This window comes from Protomyctophum bolini, assembly GCF_963924005.1.
Source record: "Protomyctophum bolini genome assembly, chromosome: 5".
Taxonomy (NCBI): domain Eukaryota; kingdom Metazoa; phylum Chordata; class Actinopteri; order Myctophiformes; family Myctophidae; genus Protomyctophum; species Protomyctophum bolini.
This window is the reverse complement of record NC_137866.1, coordinates 41,949,402-41,971,636: the sequence shown is the minus strand read 5'-3', so window position 1 is coordinate 41,971,636 and position 22,235 is coordinate 41,949,402. Positions and strand designations below refer to the sequence as shown.

Here is a 22,235-nt window from a genome sequence, read left to right as displayed (position 1 = left end):
CAACAACCAAATGTGGGGTGACACATTTGGGAATATAGCTTTATGAATAAATTATGGAGGAAGATCCGATTTTAAAAGCATTTAAAAAAAAAGGAACAACAAGTAAAAACAAATCAATATTGCACTCTCCATCAGCTCACAGGGGGAGCATGATAAGGCAGTAACAGAGGCATGCGTCGCTGGGCACTGTTGTCATGGCAACACCACAACGATAGCCCATATCCAGCATAATGATGGCGGTGGAAAGATCAGAGATTTTTGACATCTGGCGGGGTTGTTGTTTACAGCACAAAACGTTAACGAGACGTTTCGAGGGCCGGTGTTTTTCTTGTTTGTTATTTGGTCTCGACGTCGCAAACACAGAGCCAAAAGATGAATCACTGAACAAATGTATTACTATTTACAGCAGGATATATTGGAAGAAAATAAAATCAAGAGATGTATAAATTTAAATAAAAAGCATGTACTGTACTCTTCCTGATATCTCGTGGTATCAGAGCTTCTTGGCGCGTAAAACAGTCCTCTCCCGGATATTTAGTGGAGTGCAAACAAGTGCTGTGTGAAAAATAATTCATTCTTTGGCTCAAAATTGCAAAGATGTGTTGAAATTGTTTGAATGCATGTATGCAGCAGACCCTCTAGTCTACAGCAGTGATTCTCAACCGTTTTTTTCCATTTCAAGGAAGGGACGCTAGTTTGATATGCATATTAGGCCACAGCTATCCCACCACCCCTTTATACAAAGTGATTTTAACTCTGACAGTGTACAACTGGAATCAAATGGACCATTTGTACACTGTCAGAGTTACATTTGGCCCTCTGGTGGTCGCTGGACCCGTCATTGAGAACCAGTGCTCTGCGGTAGGTCTTGTGACATGTTTCTTTTTTTACATAGTAAAATATTTGAGTGAGGGGGAGGGTGTGTGGGGGACAGTGTAAAAAACAACTAGTTGCCAGCACGCACTATTTCATTAATCTATTAATTCTACATAAGAAATATCTGTTATTCTGATAGGTATCTCTCTAGAGTCTAGAACAACAACTTAACTTCCATAACTGAACGAAAGACAAACATATACGTCAATGCTGAATCCTGATTGTGTTTGCAGCAGTGTGCACACCTCAGCTGTCATATTATTAATACTGTATGTGATCGTTGACGATCAATTACATCTATTTGTGTAGAACTTATATAATATGCATTTCTTATGACACGATGCACAATGCACACAAGCTTTAGATGCAACTGCGATGTTACTGTCAACATCCCGGTTAATCAGACACTTATAACAGACCTGTATTGTTTTTTTTTTCCTCTTTCTATCAAACATGCAAAGCAAAAATAAATATCTATTCCAGCTATATGTATGAAAATAATCACCGTACTACATACACACCCACGTGTACATTATCCAGATATACACACACATGTCAAACTGCACAAGAATGGACCACAGTTTTGAACAATATTTAAAGGTAAACAGCTAAACGGAGAACGGAAAAAAGGAGAGGGGGGTTGGTAGCTGGGTGACACAGAGCAGCACTGGGTGTAGGCACAATCATCATCATCAAACAGCCCCAAAAGAAAATCCACATCAGCTACAGAAACAAGGGTAGACCTCTACAAGCACACGAATCAACAGGTCAACAGGTAGACACGCGGTACATATTGACACTGCATAGAGGACAACAAAACCCAGTCCAGGACAGCTGTTTGCTTTTTCCAGCCAGTCCGAGCCAACGTCACCAAGATCGGAGTCTAGCTATAGTATCAGCATCGCACACACACCACACTTCTTCTTGTGTTTGTGTGTTTGGCTAATATACATCATGGTTTTATCTCTAGACGTCACTACCTCCCTTTCTCCTGGGTGACGTGTTTTAGTTGGCCTGGACTGGTTTTGGCCCCACTGCAACGCCATTACAGTCCAGAATGTACTGCAGACAACCTTGAGGTGGGTGTGCAGTACCGTTCTTAGTGGGTTCTGACGCCAGCTCTCCCTTCTGGCCAGCACCCTAAAAAAGAGGAGGATAAATAATTAATTATATTGATTCATTTTAACCGATCAGGAGAAAGTATACCCGTTTATCAGCTTCATTTTTATAGTGTTCCAGTTCCAGTTTTGTCTGCTCATGAATCCAACACAACGCTACACTGTCAAACAAGTCCAGGAAGCTATCTATGAAATCTATGAAAAGCTTAATCTGCAACACAATTTCACATACAATATGCTTCATCTCTCTCACACCTTTCTTGGCCTGAGAAGCGTTGAAGACCTGGCCTGGACTACTGTGATATATGAGGACATACGCTTTTTGTAATTTCCTGTGCCATAGTACAATTTACAATTTAGACATTTAGCAATAGCAGACCCTGCCAATGGTCAGTGGTCAAGGTGCTTATTTGACCGTCTATAACAGTCTGCAATACCACTCACTTGGGATGCATATATAGGAGCTAGAAGTTCGGTATTCAATGTTCAAAGTTCTCAAATGTATAAGATGTATAAAAATCCTTTGAAAACAGAACGCGTTACATTAAGTACATTATATAGGTCAGGAGTCAGGACATAGAGTTAAAGTGGTAAATGTTTGTTTTATAATAATAATCTAAATCTAACTCTTCAAATAATTGTAGTAAAAAGTATGTGGAAATACTCACACAGTACAGTAAAGTTAAAAAGTTAAAAAAAAAAACCTGTGTAGTGTGTACAGTACTTGAGTATATGCACTTAGTTACTTTCCACAACAGCAAGTATGTGCTTAGGATGCAAAAGAACTAGGATATAAGGAGCCGAAAACCAAACATGGCATCTATCCAAGTATCCAAATACTGCTGTTAATATTGTCTTTAAGTAAACAACACACGGCATCCCGAGCTGTTGGCTGAGAAGGGATTTCTCAGCATGCCTCGGGCTGTTTCTGTTCTTGTTCTATTGTTATATCCACAGGGAAAGTATTGGGGGGGATCTATGTTGTATTTGTGAGGAATGTTTCTCATTGAGAAGAGGAAGGGAAGTCCACACACTGTGTAATAGCTCCCGGTAGAAAATACTAGTATTGAAGTTTAACAACGTTTCAACTAAGCCTAGCGGGTCTTCATCAGGTCAGAGCTGATGAACAGACCTGTTGAATCAGGTCAGTCTCCTGACCTCACAACGTGTCGCAGGCACGGCCCTGTTTCACTGTGCAATGTAAGTCAATGGGTAAATGCGCTATTTTGGAAATCAGTGAAGATATACAGTATCGCATCAATACTTGGAATTACATCATGGCAAGGTAACCACACAAGCCAAACCTCTACCAAAGTGTCATTGCGAGATTTAAACTAATAAGCTTCCTATTTGTTTACCGGCTGTATGGTGGTGGGTCTCTGGGCCGTGTTGGCTGTCTTCTCTGAAGTCTGCTCCATACTGCTCAGCACCAGGTCTGCAATGAGCTGCCTGTCCTCGGCCTGGTGTTCCCCGACCAGAGGCATGGAGGAGCCCACCACCTGAGAGCAAAACGATTGATTGAATGTTTTATTATACAGACATTCTAGTGAAGAGAAGACTTCCGCACACCCGGTTCCTTCCCAAGCAGGTGCGTAGGTGACAAGACAGTATACTGTAAATAGGACTAGATCCACACACTGCCACTTGCTGGTTCAAGAGAATAATTTATTCAGGGGCAACATGTGAGACCTTCCTCAGAGGAAGGTGTGAGAGCCGATATGCGGCCCTCACACCTACGTCACACTGCCGATCCGACCAATATGTTTGATATGTCTGGGATTTTCTCTTGGTATATTGGCATGCCCATATTTGGACGTATCGGCCCTATCGCTGGTTCTGGACAACCAACTCGGCAGCGGGTATGGGTACCACTACTTTCCGATTCCGAGTTTGAAATCAGTCGGTCCCATATTGTCACAGTCTCTGTCAGTTTCTGTCTGTGTTTGTCTATGTGTGTGTGTGTGTGTGTGTGTGTGTGTGTGTGTGTGTGTGTGTGTGTCTCTTTGTGAGTGGGCGTGTGTTTTGGGCGTAGGCTTGGCTCCAGTTTCCAGCTTGGCACACCTAGTTCCAGTTCCCTAATCTCCCTCACCTGCCTGGCATCAGCTAATCATCCTCCAGTCTGTAAATGTTTGGTCTTCTCCCCGCGCCGATGCCAGATGGTTTCACAACCCCAGTGCGTGGTAACGCTTCTAGTCAACCGCTATAGTATTTTTCCTTGTGAATCCTTAGTGTTCGTATTTTTGGAACCTTCATTTTTTGCTTCTCGTGATTTTTTATCCTTGCTCTTCTCCTTTTTTCTTCTTTGCCTAGCCTGCCTGCCACCAGCCTCAGCCTGCTCGACGACACCGAATATAGCAAGCTCCTTTTTTCCTCTTGTGTTTTTTCAATAAACACCCTTGGACTTTGACTTTGTTGTGTTCTGCTTTTGGGTCTGCCAGTTTTTACAAATCGTGTGGCTCTGGATAATCGGATCTCGATATATGCCTGCCTATACATTGGCCTACCGGGTTTGTTCATGCCGTTATGGTTATGTCTGATTTTTTTGAACATTTTTGAGGTAAATGCATTGCAGAACTTTAATGAAGAAAATCCCTTTATAAATTCAGCATGAACCTGTAAAACAGTGGCCTGTACCTCTGTGATGTAATCTTTCCCATCTTTCCCGTGGATGGCTTTGACCGCACAGATGTCCAGACCACCAAAGATCTCTGAGCTAGTGTCTACCCACAGCTTGTACCTAGACACAAGACAAAATCAATACTGACAATAGAGAACAGCTGTCTCCAAAAACAGCACAAGGCCAGACTCACCGATCGCACAAGCATTTTGAGAGGTGTCCTCTCAAAAGGCTCTTAATCTCATGTTCGATCGTACTGAGAGACATTTGCCAAACAATTGCAGGGTGCGAGACATCGGCAGGGAGGAACTCACCTGTCGGTCATGGCCACCTGTTCCAGCATGGCCGAGCCGGTGTTGGTCTTCCAGTTACCAGATATAGAGGTTCTCCTAAAGTGTAGAAAATGTTAAGCCTGATTACACGTGTAATATGAACGAAGAATAGTGAGAATAGCCGATCTACAAAGTGTGAGATGGGTCGCGTGCATTATCAGTGCATATAACATTTTATGAATGATATATTATCATTAAAATCTTATGTTTTTTACAATAATTTGGGGCCCCATAGGTTGAGAATCACTGAGATAATAATGCATGCCCAAAGTGGTTAAATGACATCATACGTACATGTATGCTTTGTAGTCACTGCCAATCTTCTGGATTCGGACGTCATACTTGGAGTCGATCAGAGGTTCTGTGGTGGTGTAGGTCTGGGTCAGAGCCACCACACTGGCTATGTCCTGGAACTTAGTGTGGTTCTCCACCTTTACCTGTCAATAAATCGCATGTTTTCACTGAAATCAAATCAAGGCATTGCTTTGGAATGGATGACCCTACTGCTACTGCTGCTACTACTGCTACTTCTACTACTACTACTACTAATACTAAGCTTTAACATTGTAAAACATTCACATACCTTTCCAATGCCAGAGTGGGCGTGTCCAATCTTCACAACAACAGGGAATGTTGGCATGGCAACCTGACGAGACAGAAACCTGACATTGAGGTTTTATGCTCTGAAATTGTTTTGTTTCACAATCCCTCTTTGAAGAGGCTGTTTATTGTATTATGTTTAATCTCCCTCTTTAAAGAGGCTGTTTATGGCCTTCATTGCCAGCGTTGGATTTGTAGTTCTTGATCTCTTTGTAGTTTGATTTGAATGATGATGCTCACCATCTCTTTGTAGTTTGATTTGAATGATGATGCTCACCATCTCTTTGTAGTTTGATTTGAATGATGATGCTCACCATCTCTTTGTAGTTTGATTTGAATGATGATGCTCACCATCTCTTTGTAGTTTGATTTGAATGATGATGCTCACCATCTATTTGTAGTTTGATTTGAATGATGATGCTCACCATCTCTTTGTAGTTTGGATAGAAGGTTTGTTCAATCAGAGGGAACTTCTCTGGACCCAGTTTCCTGAAGGTGTTGATCAGCTGGGCAAACTACACACACACACACACACACACACACACACACACACACACACACACACACATATAGATAAAAAAATATATAGATCCATTACGTGTGTGTGTGTGTGTGTGTACGTGCGTGCGTGCATGCTACTGTGTGCCTATACCGCCCAGGGCTTGTCACAGAGGTTGTAGATGGAGTCCAGGGAGTTGGTGCTGGGGACGCCTCCATACTGCAGGCCAATGATCAGGTTGCGGAAGTCCTCGTTCTGGGTCATACTGAAGGCATGTTGACGGATGAGGACAAAGTCTGGCTTGAAAGACCTGTAAAATAAAGAAGCACGGAAGAGATGTACGTGGGAACTATAAGAGGCTCTGCTCAGAGTCAGACCGCAGGAGAAATCACATTTGTTTCTCTAATCCAGTTCCCTTTCATATCAAGGTCCATTGTTTATTCTGCATTGGAGCCATGGATGACATTTAGATCAGTGTAGCTCTGATCGCTCTCTTAAGATCTAATAAGGGTCCATTTGGTTACCAACTCTGTATCATTTGGCTGGGGACCACCTGGAACCCCCTCAAGAACCAATGGTTGAAAACCAGCTGTTCTATAATGTGATCTTCAGTGTTTACTGAATACACCAGTAGTTCTCAAACTTCTTCGTGTCAAGGACCCCCGAATTGATATATTTGGCCGCAGATATCTGAAAATGTTTTGTGCCTGCAGAGACCCCCAGAAAGAAAGATTTTGTGTTTAAAAATAAATGGAAATAAAAGAAGCTTGCAGCTACGTAAGTGACACATAGTGACACCGTCGTATGACGTGCGTCATGGTATAATTAAGGCTTTAGTGTCAACGAACCTAGCAAAAACATTTGCTCCACTTCCATTTGATTAAACCAATCTGACAGACACCAAAAATGTGTTACGGCAGAACATGTTGACAGTATATGTAAATGTGTACAGTCTCAGTGTTTTGACTTTATTTCACCATCAGCATGCATTTATCCATTTTGTGATGAATGCTGTAAAATTGCTTTAGCTGGGGGAAATTAGAACGATTTCTTGCCATGTGCTGTTCTTTTACCCCTCTCTCGTGGCAGCATTGTGTTGTTGTATACGTACACCCGTCTCACCTGACAACCTTGGTGCCGTTCCTCAGCACCTGCATGTCGACGGTGCAGGTCCCGTTGGCATACGCCACAATGTTGAGCTCATTGAACTCAGCCTGCAGATGTGGTAAATATAGATTCATGATTAACCCATTTTGACCTGAGAACAGATTCTATTCGATTTTTCCAAATTTTTCAATAGCTAAAGCATAACATAATGCTAACACACCAAAAGGGTTTCCCCCCGCCCAAAATGAGTTAAAAACAAACTCCCACCTGAAGGTAGAAAAATAAGATTCTCAATTCAAAACAAACTCATGCATTCCCAAAGCTAGATAAACACACTCATAATGGAAAGACAACAGACGAGTGAATATTAAGTTAAATATTCGGGGGCTTTGCTGAAACCCACCTGCTCCACTCTGATGTCAAAGTCTCCTTGCACTTTCTTCCCCCGGAACAGTTTTGCCCTAAGAAACAGAAACACAATGAACTGAACCTTTGATTGAATACACCCAAACACCACAAGTCGTCTCTCTGTCGATCATCTACATTGTTACTTTGTATTAACTTAATACATCAGATCTACAGGCTTTCGCTAAGCACATTCTATTCAATCACATTGGCAATTTGGCAACACAATTTCATAAACACAGCAAGCCTTTGAGATTGATTTGTGAATTCTAACATTTGTAGCCTATTCATTGCTTCTACACTATACCACATTACTTTCCAGCAGTGCTTTATCCATATACAGTAGATTCTAGTTGGCGTTTCCCCTATGAATATTACTGTTACAACAGAGTTGTAACAGTAACATAGTATTGTTATGGGGGGCATTTGTATGTGGATGTTTTTCTCCGCTTCTGCTCTCTGCCTGTCACTCATTTTCACAGTTCCAGCCCCATTCACTCAGCTTTCAATCATTCCACATGCTGGGCTAGCCAGTGTAGAGTGAGTGCATTGCTGGAATTTGGCAGAAGTAGCTGGATTTTGGAAGTATTGAAATGACGTTGACGCTTTACAAATCTTTTTTACATTCTCTGTGTATGAAACAAGTGTTGTGATTGGTTGAAAAAAGATCGTATCCGGGGGAAATACATCTGACAGATGTTCCGGCCTGACACTTCCGGCTATGCATTCTCTGCCTTGTATTGTGACCAGGCTTTTCCCCCTCGCAGATGAGTAAGGCTGAGACCGAGGCTAATCATTCCATAACTCAACCAAATCCAATTCTTTCCAGCCATCAGCCTATATATAAACCACCTGTGTTGCCAGCCATATAAGTATCTTTCCCTCCTGCCATGCTTCTACCAGTCATTCCCAAATTGGTTCAGGCCTAACCCATTTAACTCAGCTTTGCAACCTTTCTTGAACAGCCAAACGTATTACAGAGAAGGGTAGTTAGTTTAGTCCGGGTACCTTTTACATTCTACACATGTAGTAAGTTGACTGTAATTTTACACAGGTGAGTGCATGCCACTGCCACTTGTACAGTAACTTCTGTTTGTACTTGGTGTAGGAAGGTTAGTTTTTTAATTATTTAGAGGTTTTGATTGTATATTCTCTTTTTGGCACCAGCAGTCCCGTCCCCATGTGTTTTGTTATTTGGCTTGATTATTATAAACTCAGTTTCAATTTGTCATTTTGGGTATACAGCATGTTAGTCCCTCCTACCTAGAGATCACCCACTGGGATGTAACAGCAGTATAATGCCAATGCCACCTAGTGGGACATTGTGGTGAATGATGCAGTGCAGTATTATGCCTCCTGAACAGGGCAATGGCAAAGACATAAAATGGCTGCATCTCACCGGGATATTTAACATTGTTCAAATTCAAATCACATCTCGGAATCACAATATTTTCATTGGCAGTATTTAACACAGGAATCTGACATATATTGCACGCGGGGAGACACGTCTGTAATCCACGTAACTCTAGAACCGTTGGCTCCACCGACTCTAAATTAAAACATGTTCCACACCACCACAGGGAGTGCAGTGCCCGCTGTCGAGTTCGTCAGATAGCCGGTTGTCCAGAACCAGCACAAAAGCCTCTGGACAGAGCCCAAAATAGCCAATATGATCGAACCTGATCGACCCATAGATCTCCATATATGGAGCTTGCATGTTCTGACATCACAATGGTGTTCTGACATCTGCATAGACTCCATATTTGGGCATGCCTGACAAAGAACTCCATATATGGGTATACAGTAAAAGGGACACAGACGTAATAACTGGGTGGGCATGCATTTCCAACTTGCATCGTTCTAAGCAGGCCAGTGCCCAATGGGCACCGCTCTAGTTTACAAAAAACACAAAGTGAAAAAAGAGGTTTCTGCCCGATTGCCGAACATTGAACAATGTCATTGTGGCAGTTCACCCTGCCACTGATAATATATTGAATATTAAATTCTGATTCTTTATTTCTAATCTAACAGGAAGGTCGGGACACAAATGGGTTAAAGTTTGAATTATTATTTATTGTGTATGTTGCAGAGAATTATATTATTTCGGGCTGTGTATGTATATTGGTTGATGCTTGATTGTTAATTGCTTGTTGTCTCCATGGTAGGGAGCAACTATCAGCTGTGGGGTGTGGGGAACATACCAACAGTATGAGGGTTTGTTTAGAGTACCCTGCTTTCTCATTGTTTATATGATATGGTTAATTGATTGAATAATAAGTGATGTATAATAATATGTGATGAATAATATGTGTTGTCCCTGGACATTATGAAGTACTGGTGTAATTGTGGAATCAATTCAGGGTGGCGTGTTCCAGTGGGAGGGGCTTAACCTTTATATGTAGGTAGGCCTCCCACTGCCTGGCAGTCAAAGTAGGACTGTGGAGGTGGAAGGAGCTAGGGCCACCTGTCCAGTATCTCTGTAAATACTTTTGGTCTGTGTGAATAGAGACAAACAGCATCTCTGCATCAAGGACTCCCTGGAGGTTATTTTCTATATATTTTCCCGGTGTTCATACTACCCACACTAGGCAAGTGTGACAGTCATTATAGTGGAAAAGCACAGATGGAGACAGCAGAGTATTGGAACAGAAGAGTTCTCCAGATGTCTGCTACACTGATATTAACTGTGATGTGTCGTGCACTGCAGAGGCAAACACTTTAACAACACAAACTAATGAGCTCTGAAGCCTAGTGTCGTGGTGGGGAACATTAAAACACTCCCTTCTCCCATTCACTCAAGTTGCCATGGAGTGATAGTCACAGTTAATTCATCCCATAAAGCTTCCCAAGGTAACAAGTAACAACTTAACTTGACAGGAAGCCTTATCGGCTGATTTACACTTGAGTTGTGTTTCTGTGCTTTCTGCCCAATTGCACCGGAAACGGACGATATGCAAGCTCACAACGTGTCGCCTCGTGGCACAGACGATATGCAAGCTCACAACGTGTCGCCTCGTGGCACAGACGATATGCAAGCTCACAACGTGTCGCCTCGTGGCACGTTGTGAGCTTGCAGATCTGCTGTTTCCGGTGTGAGACACGGTATAGAGCCAGTATAAATCAGATCCCTGACTGGCAGTCAACTACTGAGTGCTAAATTGATGTCACATAGAACACACATTAGCCATTGAAGAGCTGTCAAGAGACATTCAGAGGATCCGGGAGGCAGCAGGGTTGCACAGGCTGCATTTCAACTTCTAATTTATTTAGCCTATACTTAACATTCACCTTTCCCAATTATTACCTGTGAATGATGTTCGGGATGGGGTTAAGCCCTCAGTACAAAAAAAGCCCCCCTTTCGACATGATCAGAGGTTTAATTCTCTTTGTTGGAATCCCCTATGCAATATATCAGCTGAAACTAATAGGGCCTGGCGTGTTTAACAATGATGTCCCCTCTCGCTTGTATGAGAGTGACTGACTTTACTTAATTTCGAGCAGTGGTGGGAAGACGGCGAACAGAATCTTTATTCTGAATAAGTGAGATGTCAAGCAGCAACATCTGTTCTCCCTGCCGCTAGAGCAAATATATGGTAGGGCAGCTCTCCTTGGAGAAAAACCACGCTTTGCTGTGACTGACATCTTAATATGATAAATGAGCAGGGGCAGTTGTTTTAAAGCAAAACAACAGCTTTGCCGTCTCAATAATAATTAGGGTAGATGAATTCATTTCACGGAGCTAATATGAAGATTTCTCTAGGGATTATCACGACCCGGCCTTTGCATCTGATCCCGCATCCTGCCATCCTCTAATGGTGATTGCATCCCGCCCCCCCACAACAACCCTGTCATCCACGTTCACAATCAATACAGAGACACAGAGGCCGTGGAATATATAGCCGTCTGATAGCGGAGCCTGAGGAAGGTGAAACGTACTTGAAACCTTGTGTCGGTGGTCGGTCTTTGAGTGGATTTAGATGTGCGGTGACTGGTGAGCATGTAAATCTGCTATTTTCGGCGAGCGGCACCATTGTATAATGGAGTATAAATTAAGCATTACACACAATAAAGACATTTAGAGCCATTTCTGCAGGATGTTTGCCCGACTAGTCTGTATGACATGCCCAGAATAGGAACTCTAGGGTTCAGGAGGTTAACCCATTCTGACCTGAGATCAGATTCATACGAGGTTTCCACTGGACACACACTGGTCTGATGAACCCATTCTGACCTGAGATCAGATTCTAAAAATGTCAGTCGTTCTTCGAATTTTTCAAAAATAGCAGACCTACAAGCTCGTATCGCGCCACTCGGTGGCGCGATATGAGCTTGTAGATCTGCTATTTTTCAATAGGTAAAGCATAACATGATGCCAACACCAAAATGGGTGCCCGGTCAGAATGGGTTAAATGACTCACCGACCTCTAGCCGTGCTTGTGTGTGCGACTGTGCGTGCGACGTGCGTGCGTGTGCCCCACACAACACAAGTGACAATTCAATGTAAAGCTACTCAGCAGTTAACCTGGGGTTGACCTATGTGGATTTCAAGGCAGACCTGGTGAAAATAATTCACACCTGTGTGAAGTGAGGGGCGCTCTTATCATCGTACATCATACATCATCTCATTCCGGCCAATCAGAATTTGCGTCCTCACCTTTGTCTTCAATGTTTGTGTTACCTCAAAAAGGTGGACACAGAGATACTAGATGCAACAAGAGATTTAGAAAAAGATCGGAGTCATATTTTCAAAGAAAAGATAAATATTGTATTAATTGGTTCATTGTTTCCGTGTAATTTATTTTTGATTAGATTAGCCTGTAAGATCACGCCACTAATGAGGGTATGATCAGAGGTAATTTACGACCTCCATCGCCCTGTTTTGTCTGTGATTAGCCTTCTTTCAGGCTCTTTGTTAAGCACCGCTTAAACTCTAATCAAGTTACACCTTCATATGTATACGTACTGGGAAGTGGGTACTATGTTTTATGTTTCAGGAATTTTCTATGCTCCCTGTTCCAAATGCCCGTACATAGACTAGAAAAAGTATTTATTTCTGTACATATTCTGCACCTTCTGCCTAGAATATGTTCAAAAGAATCACTGCCGTGAAATAGTTTCAAATCCCAACATGAAAGAATTGGATGTACAATATTCACGTTCTTTTTCGGTAGTACAGGTAGCTTAGCTGTACCTACCAGTGTTTGTATCTAACAGGACCAATTTGTTTGGCTCACCCCTTTTTTTCCTCCCAATTTAGTTTTTATACCAATTAATTCCCTCCACTGCATGCTACTGCTGGCTCGCCTGTCAGTGAGGAGCCCCCACTGAGAGGTCATAGCATCTCAACTTCATGAAAGACCAGATAATAGGGCTCGTCTGTCAGTGAGGAGCCCCCACTGAGAGGTCATATAGCATCTCAACTTCATAAAAGACCAGATAATAGTCTTAATTGGCATCTCAGGATTCCAAACTTTATAACCTAAAACTTTTATAACTCCTACACAAAGGTTTTCAACATATTGGTGACAGAATTCATGCTTCGATCTTTTTCTTTCCCCATTAATAAAAAAAATCACTCCAAACCGCAACTGGACTACGAACACCTCCGCCTTTGAGATCTTGGTCCAATGGTAAAGACAAGAATAAGTATCCAACAATTACACTGTGTTCCCTGGTTGGACGTAGTGCGTGGAAGGAACACGTTATTCCAACCAGTTCCTTTCCCCTCCAGCTGTCCAGGGGGAGGCAGTTTAGAGACCAGGATTACTGCATGTTTTTTGTGAGGGTACCTACCCTAGGCCTAGGGGACACAGGGAAATCATGCAAACTCCACACAGAAAGGCCCTTTCACCAAACCCCACCTTTGGGTATGGGCACTGATGACGCGGAGGAGGAAACACTTTTATCAACTTTAAGTATTTCCACTAGCAGATACAGAATGTTTTACTTCGATATTCATAGCACAGCGGAGAGATGACAGGAAACAGGGGAGAGGGTGGGGAGTGACACAAAGCAAAGGTCCATCGGGCTCAGGAATCTAACCCGCGAGTCGTCTCGTCTGACAGGCTGCATCAGAGCCTGTATGGTGTGTGCCTTAACCACTTGAATAGGCCATCGACACCCCAGTTAATGTCAAGGTTAATGTTAATATTTTTAGCAACAATGCTAAACCCCCCTGCAGCTGTGTGACTGGGCAAAATCCTCTGTCACTGGTTCTCAACATCAAATGAACCCTTCCGGGTAACTGATCCATTTGTACACTCTCAGAGTTCAATTACCGGTAACTCTGCGGATTTCAAAGTGTAGAATGGGATCCCAGAGACTAAACATTTCATCGAGCAAGCGGGGTCCGTGTGGCCAAATATTCGTATCATACCTACTATTTACATAATCCTTGAAATGAAAAGGCTGATAATCACTGCATGCTCTTTGTGAAGAGCCGTGTTGCTTTTGTTCTATATGGCCGAGGAGTCCTTGCCATTAGTCATACATCTGAGGAGCTTTTCCAAAAATAAATTGGCCAGTGTCCTGCAGGGGCCACTGGCCAGCAGCCAGAGTTGTTGTAAGCCTGGCTTCCATGAGCAGTGTGCGTGCGTGCGTGCGCACGTGCGTGTGTGCGTGCGTGCGGATCGACGTCATTCCCTCCCACAATGAGACAGGGCCAATAAAACACCCCTACAAAGCCTTCATCCGTGCTAACATTACAGGAGCTGCTATAACGTTACAAAAGGTAGATTGTTACAAAAGGTAGATCTATATATTTCTGGCAGTCAGCAGAAACGGTGTCCACAACACCAATGGAAATTGTTATTTAATTTTACAATTTACGTTTAAATAACATGTGCAATGCGTTTGTTTGGCTTTTGCATTGTGAAAGTCAATGGAAAAGTGGTTAAGTGTCTGTGGGTTTATAAATATTGAAACAATGGAAAGCTAAGAGCTTGTGAAAAATACTGGATCCCACATTGGATCCATGGGAACACCATTTTCCCAGTGAGGATATGCTAGTTCTTAAACTTTTTCATGTCAAAGACCCCCAAACTGATATGTATTGGAGTGGACCCCCATCTGAAAAGAGTTTGTGCCAGCAGGGACCCCCAGAAGCAAAGATTTGTGTTACACATTTTCTTAAAAAGAAATAAAGAAGAAAAAAACAACACAGTCAAAGATTTTGACAAATCTTCAAGATTTTTCAAAAACAAAAGTAGCAGACCTACAAGCTCTGAGCTAGGAGCTTGTTTATCTGCTGTAAAATGTGGTTAAAGTGGTTAAAATGATTATGATGCTATATTAAATGTATGCTAGTGGTCCAGAGTTCAAAATAGATTGAGCGCCAAAGAGCTACACAACACTGAACAGACCTCGGTCTACAGCCAGAATATAATGAATCTCAAGGCTATTAAATTAGGCTGCACTGTCACTGTGGTGACAAAACACAGCAAACTCCCCACTCCTTCACTCTGACATAATAGTATGCCACACTTCCAACAAGGAGGAGAAGCCCTTAATAACATGCTCAGTCGTATTTCAGAGATGTGCAAAATGGATGCATTCAGACAGAGGCAGACTTTTGGGGATGGAGACACCGGTGGAGCCAATGACTACATTGTTACTGCAAGTAACAAGAACGAAGGAGGGAAATACAGTAACTAGGCAGAATTGTACACCATGATATCCTTAAGCGAATAGGTATTCATTCGAGAAACATTTGTCCATATGTCTGTATCAATTTTTCTGGGTTGTCCATGTCTGAAATTACACGTGGGCATTGATCACTGGTGTTGACAGGAATGGACAAAGCTGATTTAGCCATTCTCAGACATTGAATCAGTTTATTTGCATTTTGACAAGCCTGCAGTGCACGTACTGTATTTGGAGCACACGTTGCTGGATATGGATTAATAAGGACTAGTGGTACATTCTGAGCCAAATGGAGAACGACTGTTTCATGTGTCATATCGTTGAAAGGCAATAAAGAAATTTGTAATGTATTATGAAAAGGTTAATTTACGATCAACATAATTAGACTACTGACTTTTGATTAATTGCATGGTCTGGTTTGGACATCGTCTCTGTCGGGTGTGAACCTCATTATGTCCAAAACTGTTACTTATCAGCATTCAAATTCCAAAATAGCAAAAGTAGCAGATCTACAAGCTCAAAACATGCCACTTTGCGCCTCGTTTCCAGCTTGTAAATCTGCTATATTTGTGTGATATCACTATATGGATATGGAGATAACTCGACAATATAATACATATTTGCTTTCCTTATTCACCCTCTAATGATAATGAGTGCATAATCGTCGTAGACTATCCGAGTATCCGTCCATCCAACTGACATGGGGTTATATCTTATTAGCATTGATCGGGTTTCCTTCCATTAGACCTCCTCACAAAATAGGGAAAGTGCACTTAGCATGGCCGCGCCGCCTTGATTAGGCTAGCCTTTATTCTTTTTAGTTGCGGTTACAGAGCTCATTAATGTGAATATGAATTTTCTCTCGAATACTGTGGAATTAGTCAGTGTAGTCTTCACTTTAATTGCCTCTTTGATCTTTTTCTATAGTGGAGATTTTGTAAGTTGTTTAATACTTTAATTGATGCCACCTGATTTTATTCATGTTTGATTTTATCAAATTTTAATTATATTTACATTTTCCTGATCGGGAAATAGGCATTTTGTTGTCCCACAGATAGAAAAGCCATGTGTTTTTCCCATAGAGATTTGGAAACAGAATCAATTGTTGTATGCATGATTTACCAGGAGCCTGGATGGCTTGGTTCCAGGCTTAAATATTTTCTGAAATCTCTATCGGGAAAATAAATGGGTTTTCTATGTGTGGCACCACAAAATGGCCATCACTGCTAATGCCGCGTATTCTAAAGCCCTTGTAGCCCGGTTTCGGCAATAATTTATACCGGAAAAGTAAATTAAAATCTATATTCCACAAACTTGTATCAACTTGCATTTACAAGTATGGAGAATAGCAGCACATTAACATTCACTGTATGACATTGTCATTCAGCACAGATGGTCCCTGTGGAAGATTCTCTGTGCCATCTGCAGTCAGTTTACAAAACTGACCCAAGAGAACGAGTCTGTGATCTATTGAATGACAAATAAATTAGATCTTGTTCGTCAAATTAGATTAGTTCATATTGAGAAAAGAAAGACATAAACATCTTACGCGCAGCGGACGTGTAAATCAGCAGATATTATTTCATTCTCTGCAGCATGTTGGGATTCTATCTGGTAGATCTAAATCATCATAAGCCCTAATCATAATGATGAATATTTTGTCTTTTCTGAAAATTGTTTATGTTGATGAATTGAATACATGTAGCATACAATGGAAGTCCCCCGGACTTGTTTGTGTTTATCCTTTTACTGTACAGTTTACATTTCTGACTACTATTCAATCAATCAATTTACAAGCGCATAGTGACCTTCTATTTTCACTATTTTGGAACAGCTTGAAATGTTTAGAAAACATACCGCAGCATGTTGCGACCAGAGCCATAGAGTAAGACGAAAACTCTGTTCACGTCATGGGGTCAATGGCGGCTCTTCTACATAGACTTCTATTGAATATGGGGACAACCGGAGGTTTAAGGAATGCATTGGAGTCTATGGGCTCGCGCGAACTGAACCACGTGACCGGGCTGTTTTCTGCCCCCTCAATATCCCAACTCTTCTATTAGATGGCTCTGGACTACTGCATTTTATCCAGTTGATATGATACATTTAAGTCTGAGCTGTCTGGATTCTATATAGAACAAAGCGGAGATCCGGGCTAAAAAGGTTAAAAGGAGGAAACCTTTATTGAACCGACATGTTTCGACCTATATACGGTCTTCATCAGGGCCGAAGACCGTATACTAGCGTATAGGTCGAAACATGTCGGTTCAATAACGTTTTCCTCCTTTTAACATCAAGTGTGCCCGGATCTCCGCTTTGTTCTATATCGATGTGTTATCCCGATTGATCCCAGGAGCACCTTTTTACTTTTTTTTTTTTACAATTTTTATACCTGCACACCTCCTGAGCACCTTGGTTGCTTCCTTGCCTCTGTCTGGTTTCTAGTTTTGAAAGGCAATTGACATTATTGATGTGCAGAATGTAAGTTTGTTCAATCTGTGTGGTAGAGTATAAATAACTTAAACAATTGAGGTGATTGTATTTTGTCTCCCTGTTCTTCTATTGAGACTTTTTGATTGGATCTAAGATTCCCTCTGTTAACACTTATACCAGTGACCAGTGTCTTTGGCAAAAAAAATAGCCCTTCTACAAGGTCACAGCTTGACACAACTCACAATGCGCCGCTTGTGAGCTTGGAGATCTGCTATTTATGACTTGAGTCTTCAGTACCCTTAATTTAACCCATAAAAATAAAGAAAGCATCTGTGTCATTTTACATTTTAGCGTTGGCTATTCAAAAATAGCAGATATACAAGCTCACAGTGCATCACTCTGTGCCGTGCTGTGAGCTTGTACATCTTCTAAGAAGGCATTTGTATCTGCCTCAGGTCTTACAATGGGAAAATAAAAGATATTCTAATAATCACCAACCAACCAACCTGGAGGAAATTAGTTGAAGCGCCTGCACTTCTTTGCTACTATAGATTTCTTAAAGGGTTTCTCCTTTAACACGAAGCTGTATTATTTAGGGGAGTAATAAAAAAATCAGTTGGGTAAAGAAAGAAAACTGACAGAGACAATGAGAGATCTCTGCCTATACTGATACACGTTTGGGGGAAAATCCTGTTTTAAAGTCCTGGTTATTTCCTAAATGTCTCATTCCACCCAGTTCATTGAATTAGATGTCACCAGACATATCGGTATAGGCGTAGATCTCTGAACGTCCTGCCATGTGAGACTACTGTAGGTGTAAAATGTAATTTATACATTTTCGGACTGGGTTTAATAGTTTATTTTTATTTGAACCTGAGGCCGATTTTACAACTGCCATAGTTCTGAATCAGTTCTCCAACTTTTTCGTGCCATTAAGGACCCCCAAATTAATATATATTTCACCGCGGTCCCCCCTTATGAAAAGGCTTTGTGGCATAAGAGAAGATTTGTGTAAAATGGTTCCAATACTTTCGAGATCTTTATAAATTGTCCAAAAATAGCAGATGTACAAGCTCGCAGCGCTGCACGAAGTGATGTGCTGTGAGCTTTTCGTTCTGCAATTTTTTCCAAACCACTGTTTTCTTATCAAATCTAAAATGACACAGATACTTTCCCGGTTTTAATGGGCTAATGATGTATAATGCATTTTGTATACTTATACTATGAAATATTACTATGCATCTATTGTGGCATGCTGTTTGGATATACAGTATATCATTTTAATATTGGCTGTGTTCTGTTCTGTAGCATTGATAGTGATAGTATTGTTGCATTATTGTTTAATGTGTACTCTTGGATGAATAGTTCAAGCAGACTAAAATAGATCTAAAACAAACCCAAAGATCACACTTGTGTGATGAGAGGGGCGCATGCAGCGAGGGTAGTTATATCAGCCAGACGACGTCTTACGTCGTCATTTACTGCCCTAAACAAACATTAAAGTCCATAGACTTGGCTGCCACATGACGTAATTTCAGACAGCCATGCATTGGAGGGCTAGCGCCCCTCAAAAAACAAATCAAATCCAAGTGAAAGGAGTGTGATCTGAAGGTGCTTAAATTGCTTAAATCTACCTCTAAGAACTCTACGGTGAGTGACAGTCAATGCTGACCACTTATACATGACCCTATACATCAATGACAGGGTTTCCCAGGCCACTATTTGGCACATTCTTTTTCTTCCCCCTCTATATGAAATACGCGCCACAATGTCAGCTAGTACAGTCGTGGTTCTGAACCTTTTCAGGCCGCGAGTCCCGCGACCCCCCAAAATAAAGACATTTGAACTGGGGAACCAAGCACTTGGAATTTTAGGGGGTGGGACATTACATTTTGTTTCACTCGGTTCCACAGACACAAATCTAGCCTCTTTCTTATTTATTTATTTGACAATTTGGCCAATGTTTGACCTGTTTTTAGTATACCGGTAGATTGTTGAATACTTTTGAGGCAGTAATGGTCTTTTTTTCTTTTCTTTCTTTTTGTCACTTTACTGTCATCTGGGGTCCCTCCCAAAATCAAGTGGGGACACCCCAGGGGATCCCGACCCACAGGTTGAGAACGACTGAGCTAGTAGATCCACCGTTTTGTCCAAATGTATCATGACATGCCCATAACAGGGCCGTCAGGGTATTAGTGGTCCATGTATACACCTGCTGCCAAGAAGCTGACATCTGGCTATTTGGAGCGACTTTAGTTTGACCTTCAGACACCATTATTTAATTTTCTCCTTTGTTTCACTTGATAACTCTGCGTATAATTGGCTGTTCACTAAAGGAGCCGTCATGTGCTGCAGTTGCCCGTGTAGGTCATGTGACCTAGCACGTTGGGATCGGTGAGAGGGGGGAAACCCCCATTCATGACATTTGAAACCACTGCAGTCTCCGGCCTACTCTACACTGAGACAAGTGTCTTTCCCTGTTGCTTGCAGCCTGTTGAATATTAATATGTATAATGTGTTTCTTTCTAGAATGATTTAGAGCTGTGTAAATGATTGCATTGATTCCATTTAATTAACCGAGTTCATTTGAAAACAAATCAATGTGGCTGTCATGATCCGTATCAACACGGATCATGGTATAAGCAACAAAATATTTTCAAGCACAATCACCCACAAACTGGGAAAAGACAAAATATCATATCAGAGAGCCCATGCAGAGAGAATGGACGTCTACGTAAATCTTCCATCTTGCTGTAATTACTGCTTAGAATCAATCTACTCCAATGTACTCCATGTCTGTGCTGTGTGTTTCTTAACCACTCAAACCTTCTAGACATAGTCAACTGGACCTGAGTTGGTCAGTGTTTTGGGGCAAATCTCTTTCTCCCCCGAAATCGCAGAACTATACTGCTCACTTAAGCACTGCGTCGTGAGCCTATTTTGTCTAATGTTCCATGGATTCTGGGGTTCCTTGCATCACAAGGAAAGGCTGTAAAAGGGAACACTCAGGGTTTTACAATGAACCTATGAATTATTCAAGTCACACACACACACACACACACACACACACACACACACACACACACACACACACACACACGTAGCAGCATGTCGCCTCACCATTCTTGCTGTGGCTCGTCAATGACAAGAAGAGTCTTGAACTTCCTGGGCGTCGTGACTTGGGTCTGCTCCACCAGACCTGCTGAGGCAGCGGTCTGTTTGACCACGTTGGTGATGGAGCTGAAGAAGCCCACGCCGGCGGACTGGGACTGAGGCGGCGGTTGGGGCTTCCTCTCGGCAGCCGGAGAAGTGGCGGGAGGCCCAGCGGCCGTGGGGGACTTGGCCGGACCGGAAGAGGCAGCCGCAGCAGCAGCAGGAGAAAGAGGCGCGGGAGGCTGAGCAGGGTCAGACCTCTGGAGGTCTGTCATGTAGCCATTGGGCAGGTTGGAGATGAAGGTGCTGTCAGAGAGACGCCGGCGTAAATAGTTCATGGCTGTCACTGGGAGAGAGAAGTGGAGTCAAGAAGGACGGGACGTTGAAGAACGCAATAGTGCTGTGTGTGTGCGTGTGTGCGTGTGTGTGTGTGTGTGTGTGTGTGTGTGTGTGTGTGTGTCTGTGTGTGTGTAGGGGGGGGTGGAATATGGAATATCACCCCTATGTTGGATTATTCTGCAGAAGGTCCCTGGTTCCCAGAGTGAGGCTGCGAAACGGCTCAGTTCGTCAGTGTGCAGCCTCGCATATCAGCATCGCATCCTCAGAACTCCCCCTCGAGTGGGAGTGATGTCACATGATCCCTCAGCCAATCACCGTAGCCTCCGATACCCTGGATGACTGCAAAAGATGCTCCCTCTCCTCCTCTCCTCTCTCTCTCTCTCTCTCTCTCTCTCTCCCCCTCTGGTGTGATTGTCTCCTCTACCCCTCCCCCATTTTTCACTGGCATAAAGGCGTCACGCATCTTTCAACCACTGCAGGAAAAAAAGAGGGAAAAAATAGAGGGGTTTCCAGTGGAAGCACGGGGGAAACGATTGAGGAATCCACCACTATACTCCTTCACGCTAACACCCCGTGTTCCTCCTGTTCTCCCTGCTCTCTGCCTTTGGGTTTCTGCAGTATACCTATACATAACATGCAAAGGGAGCTCTAAAATGGCTGTTAGGGCAAGTGTTTATGGGTGATGCAAAAGGGGAGAAAAGCATCCGCAGCCATCCCCTGAGATGATGTCGGTATATGCAATGAACCACCTGGCCTTCATTAACTGGTTCGAGAACCCTCTTTAATCTCTTGAATTTCATCTGAACTAAGTCTGCCCAACAGTCTTGCATCAGTATTTTAGTGGACTGTAAGGTCCTGTGTTGTGGTGTGTGTTAAATAATTATATTGCACATGATTATAGCCTATAGGGCTTTTCCACAGTGCAGCCTCCCCTGCACCTAAGCAAAATTATAATTCTGACACATCATGCTATCATTTGCAGAAACAGGCAAAACAACCAAATTTGTCAACATCTTCTCATTCTCATTTTGATTAATTGTAAATGGTGGGCCCTATTGTAAACAAGTGTAATGCTTTATGGTGTCGTCCACTCTCATTTTTTTGTATTGAGTTGT

At 42.4% G+C, this 22,235-nt stretch overlaps 1 protein-coding gene across 1 annotated transcript; it reads right to left on the bottom strand.

The window, feature by feature from the left end:
• Positions 1 to 1,881: 1,881 nt before the first annotated feature.
• On the bottom strand, positions 1,882 to 21,119 carry syn2a (synapsin IIa; the record flags this gene model as incomplete). Its single annotated transcript, XM_080763460.1, has 11 exons — positions 1,882 to 2,016; positions 3,353 to 3,493; positions 4,629 to 4,731; positions 4,926 to 5,000; positions 5,238 to 5,380; positions 5,527 to 5,589; positions 5,969 to 6,058; positions 6,196 to 6,352; positions 7,165 to 7,256; positions 7,553 to 7,610; positions 20,749 to 21,119. 11 exons carry the CDS (start codon positions 21,117 to 21,119, stop codon positions 1,882 to 1,884), a joined length of 1,428 nt encoding a protein of 475 aa, XP_080619586.1.
• Between the last annotated feature and the right edge of the window lie 1,116 nt (positions 21,120 to 22,235).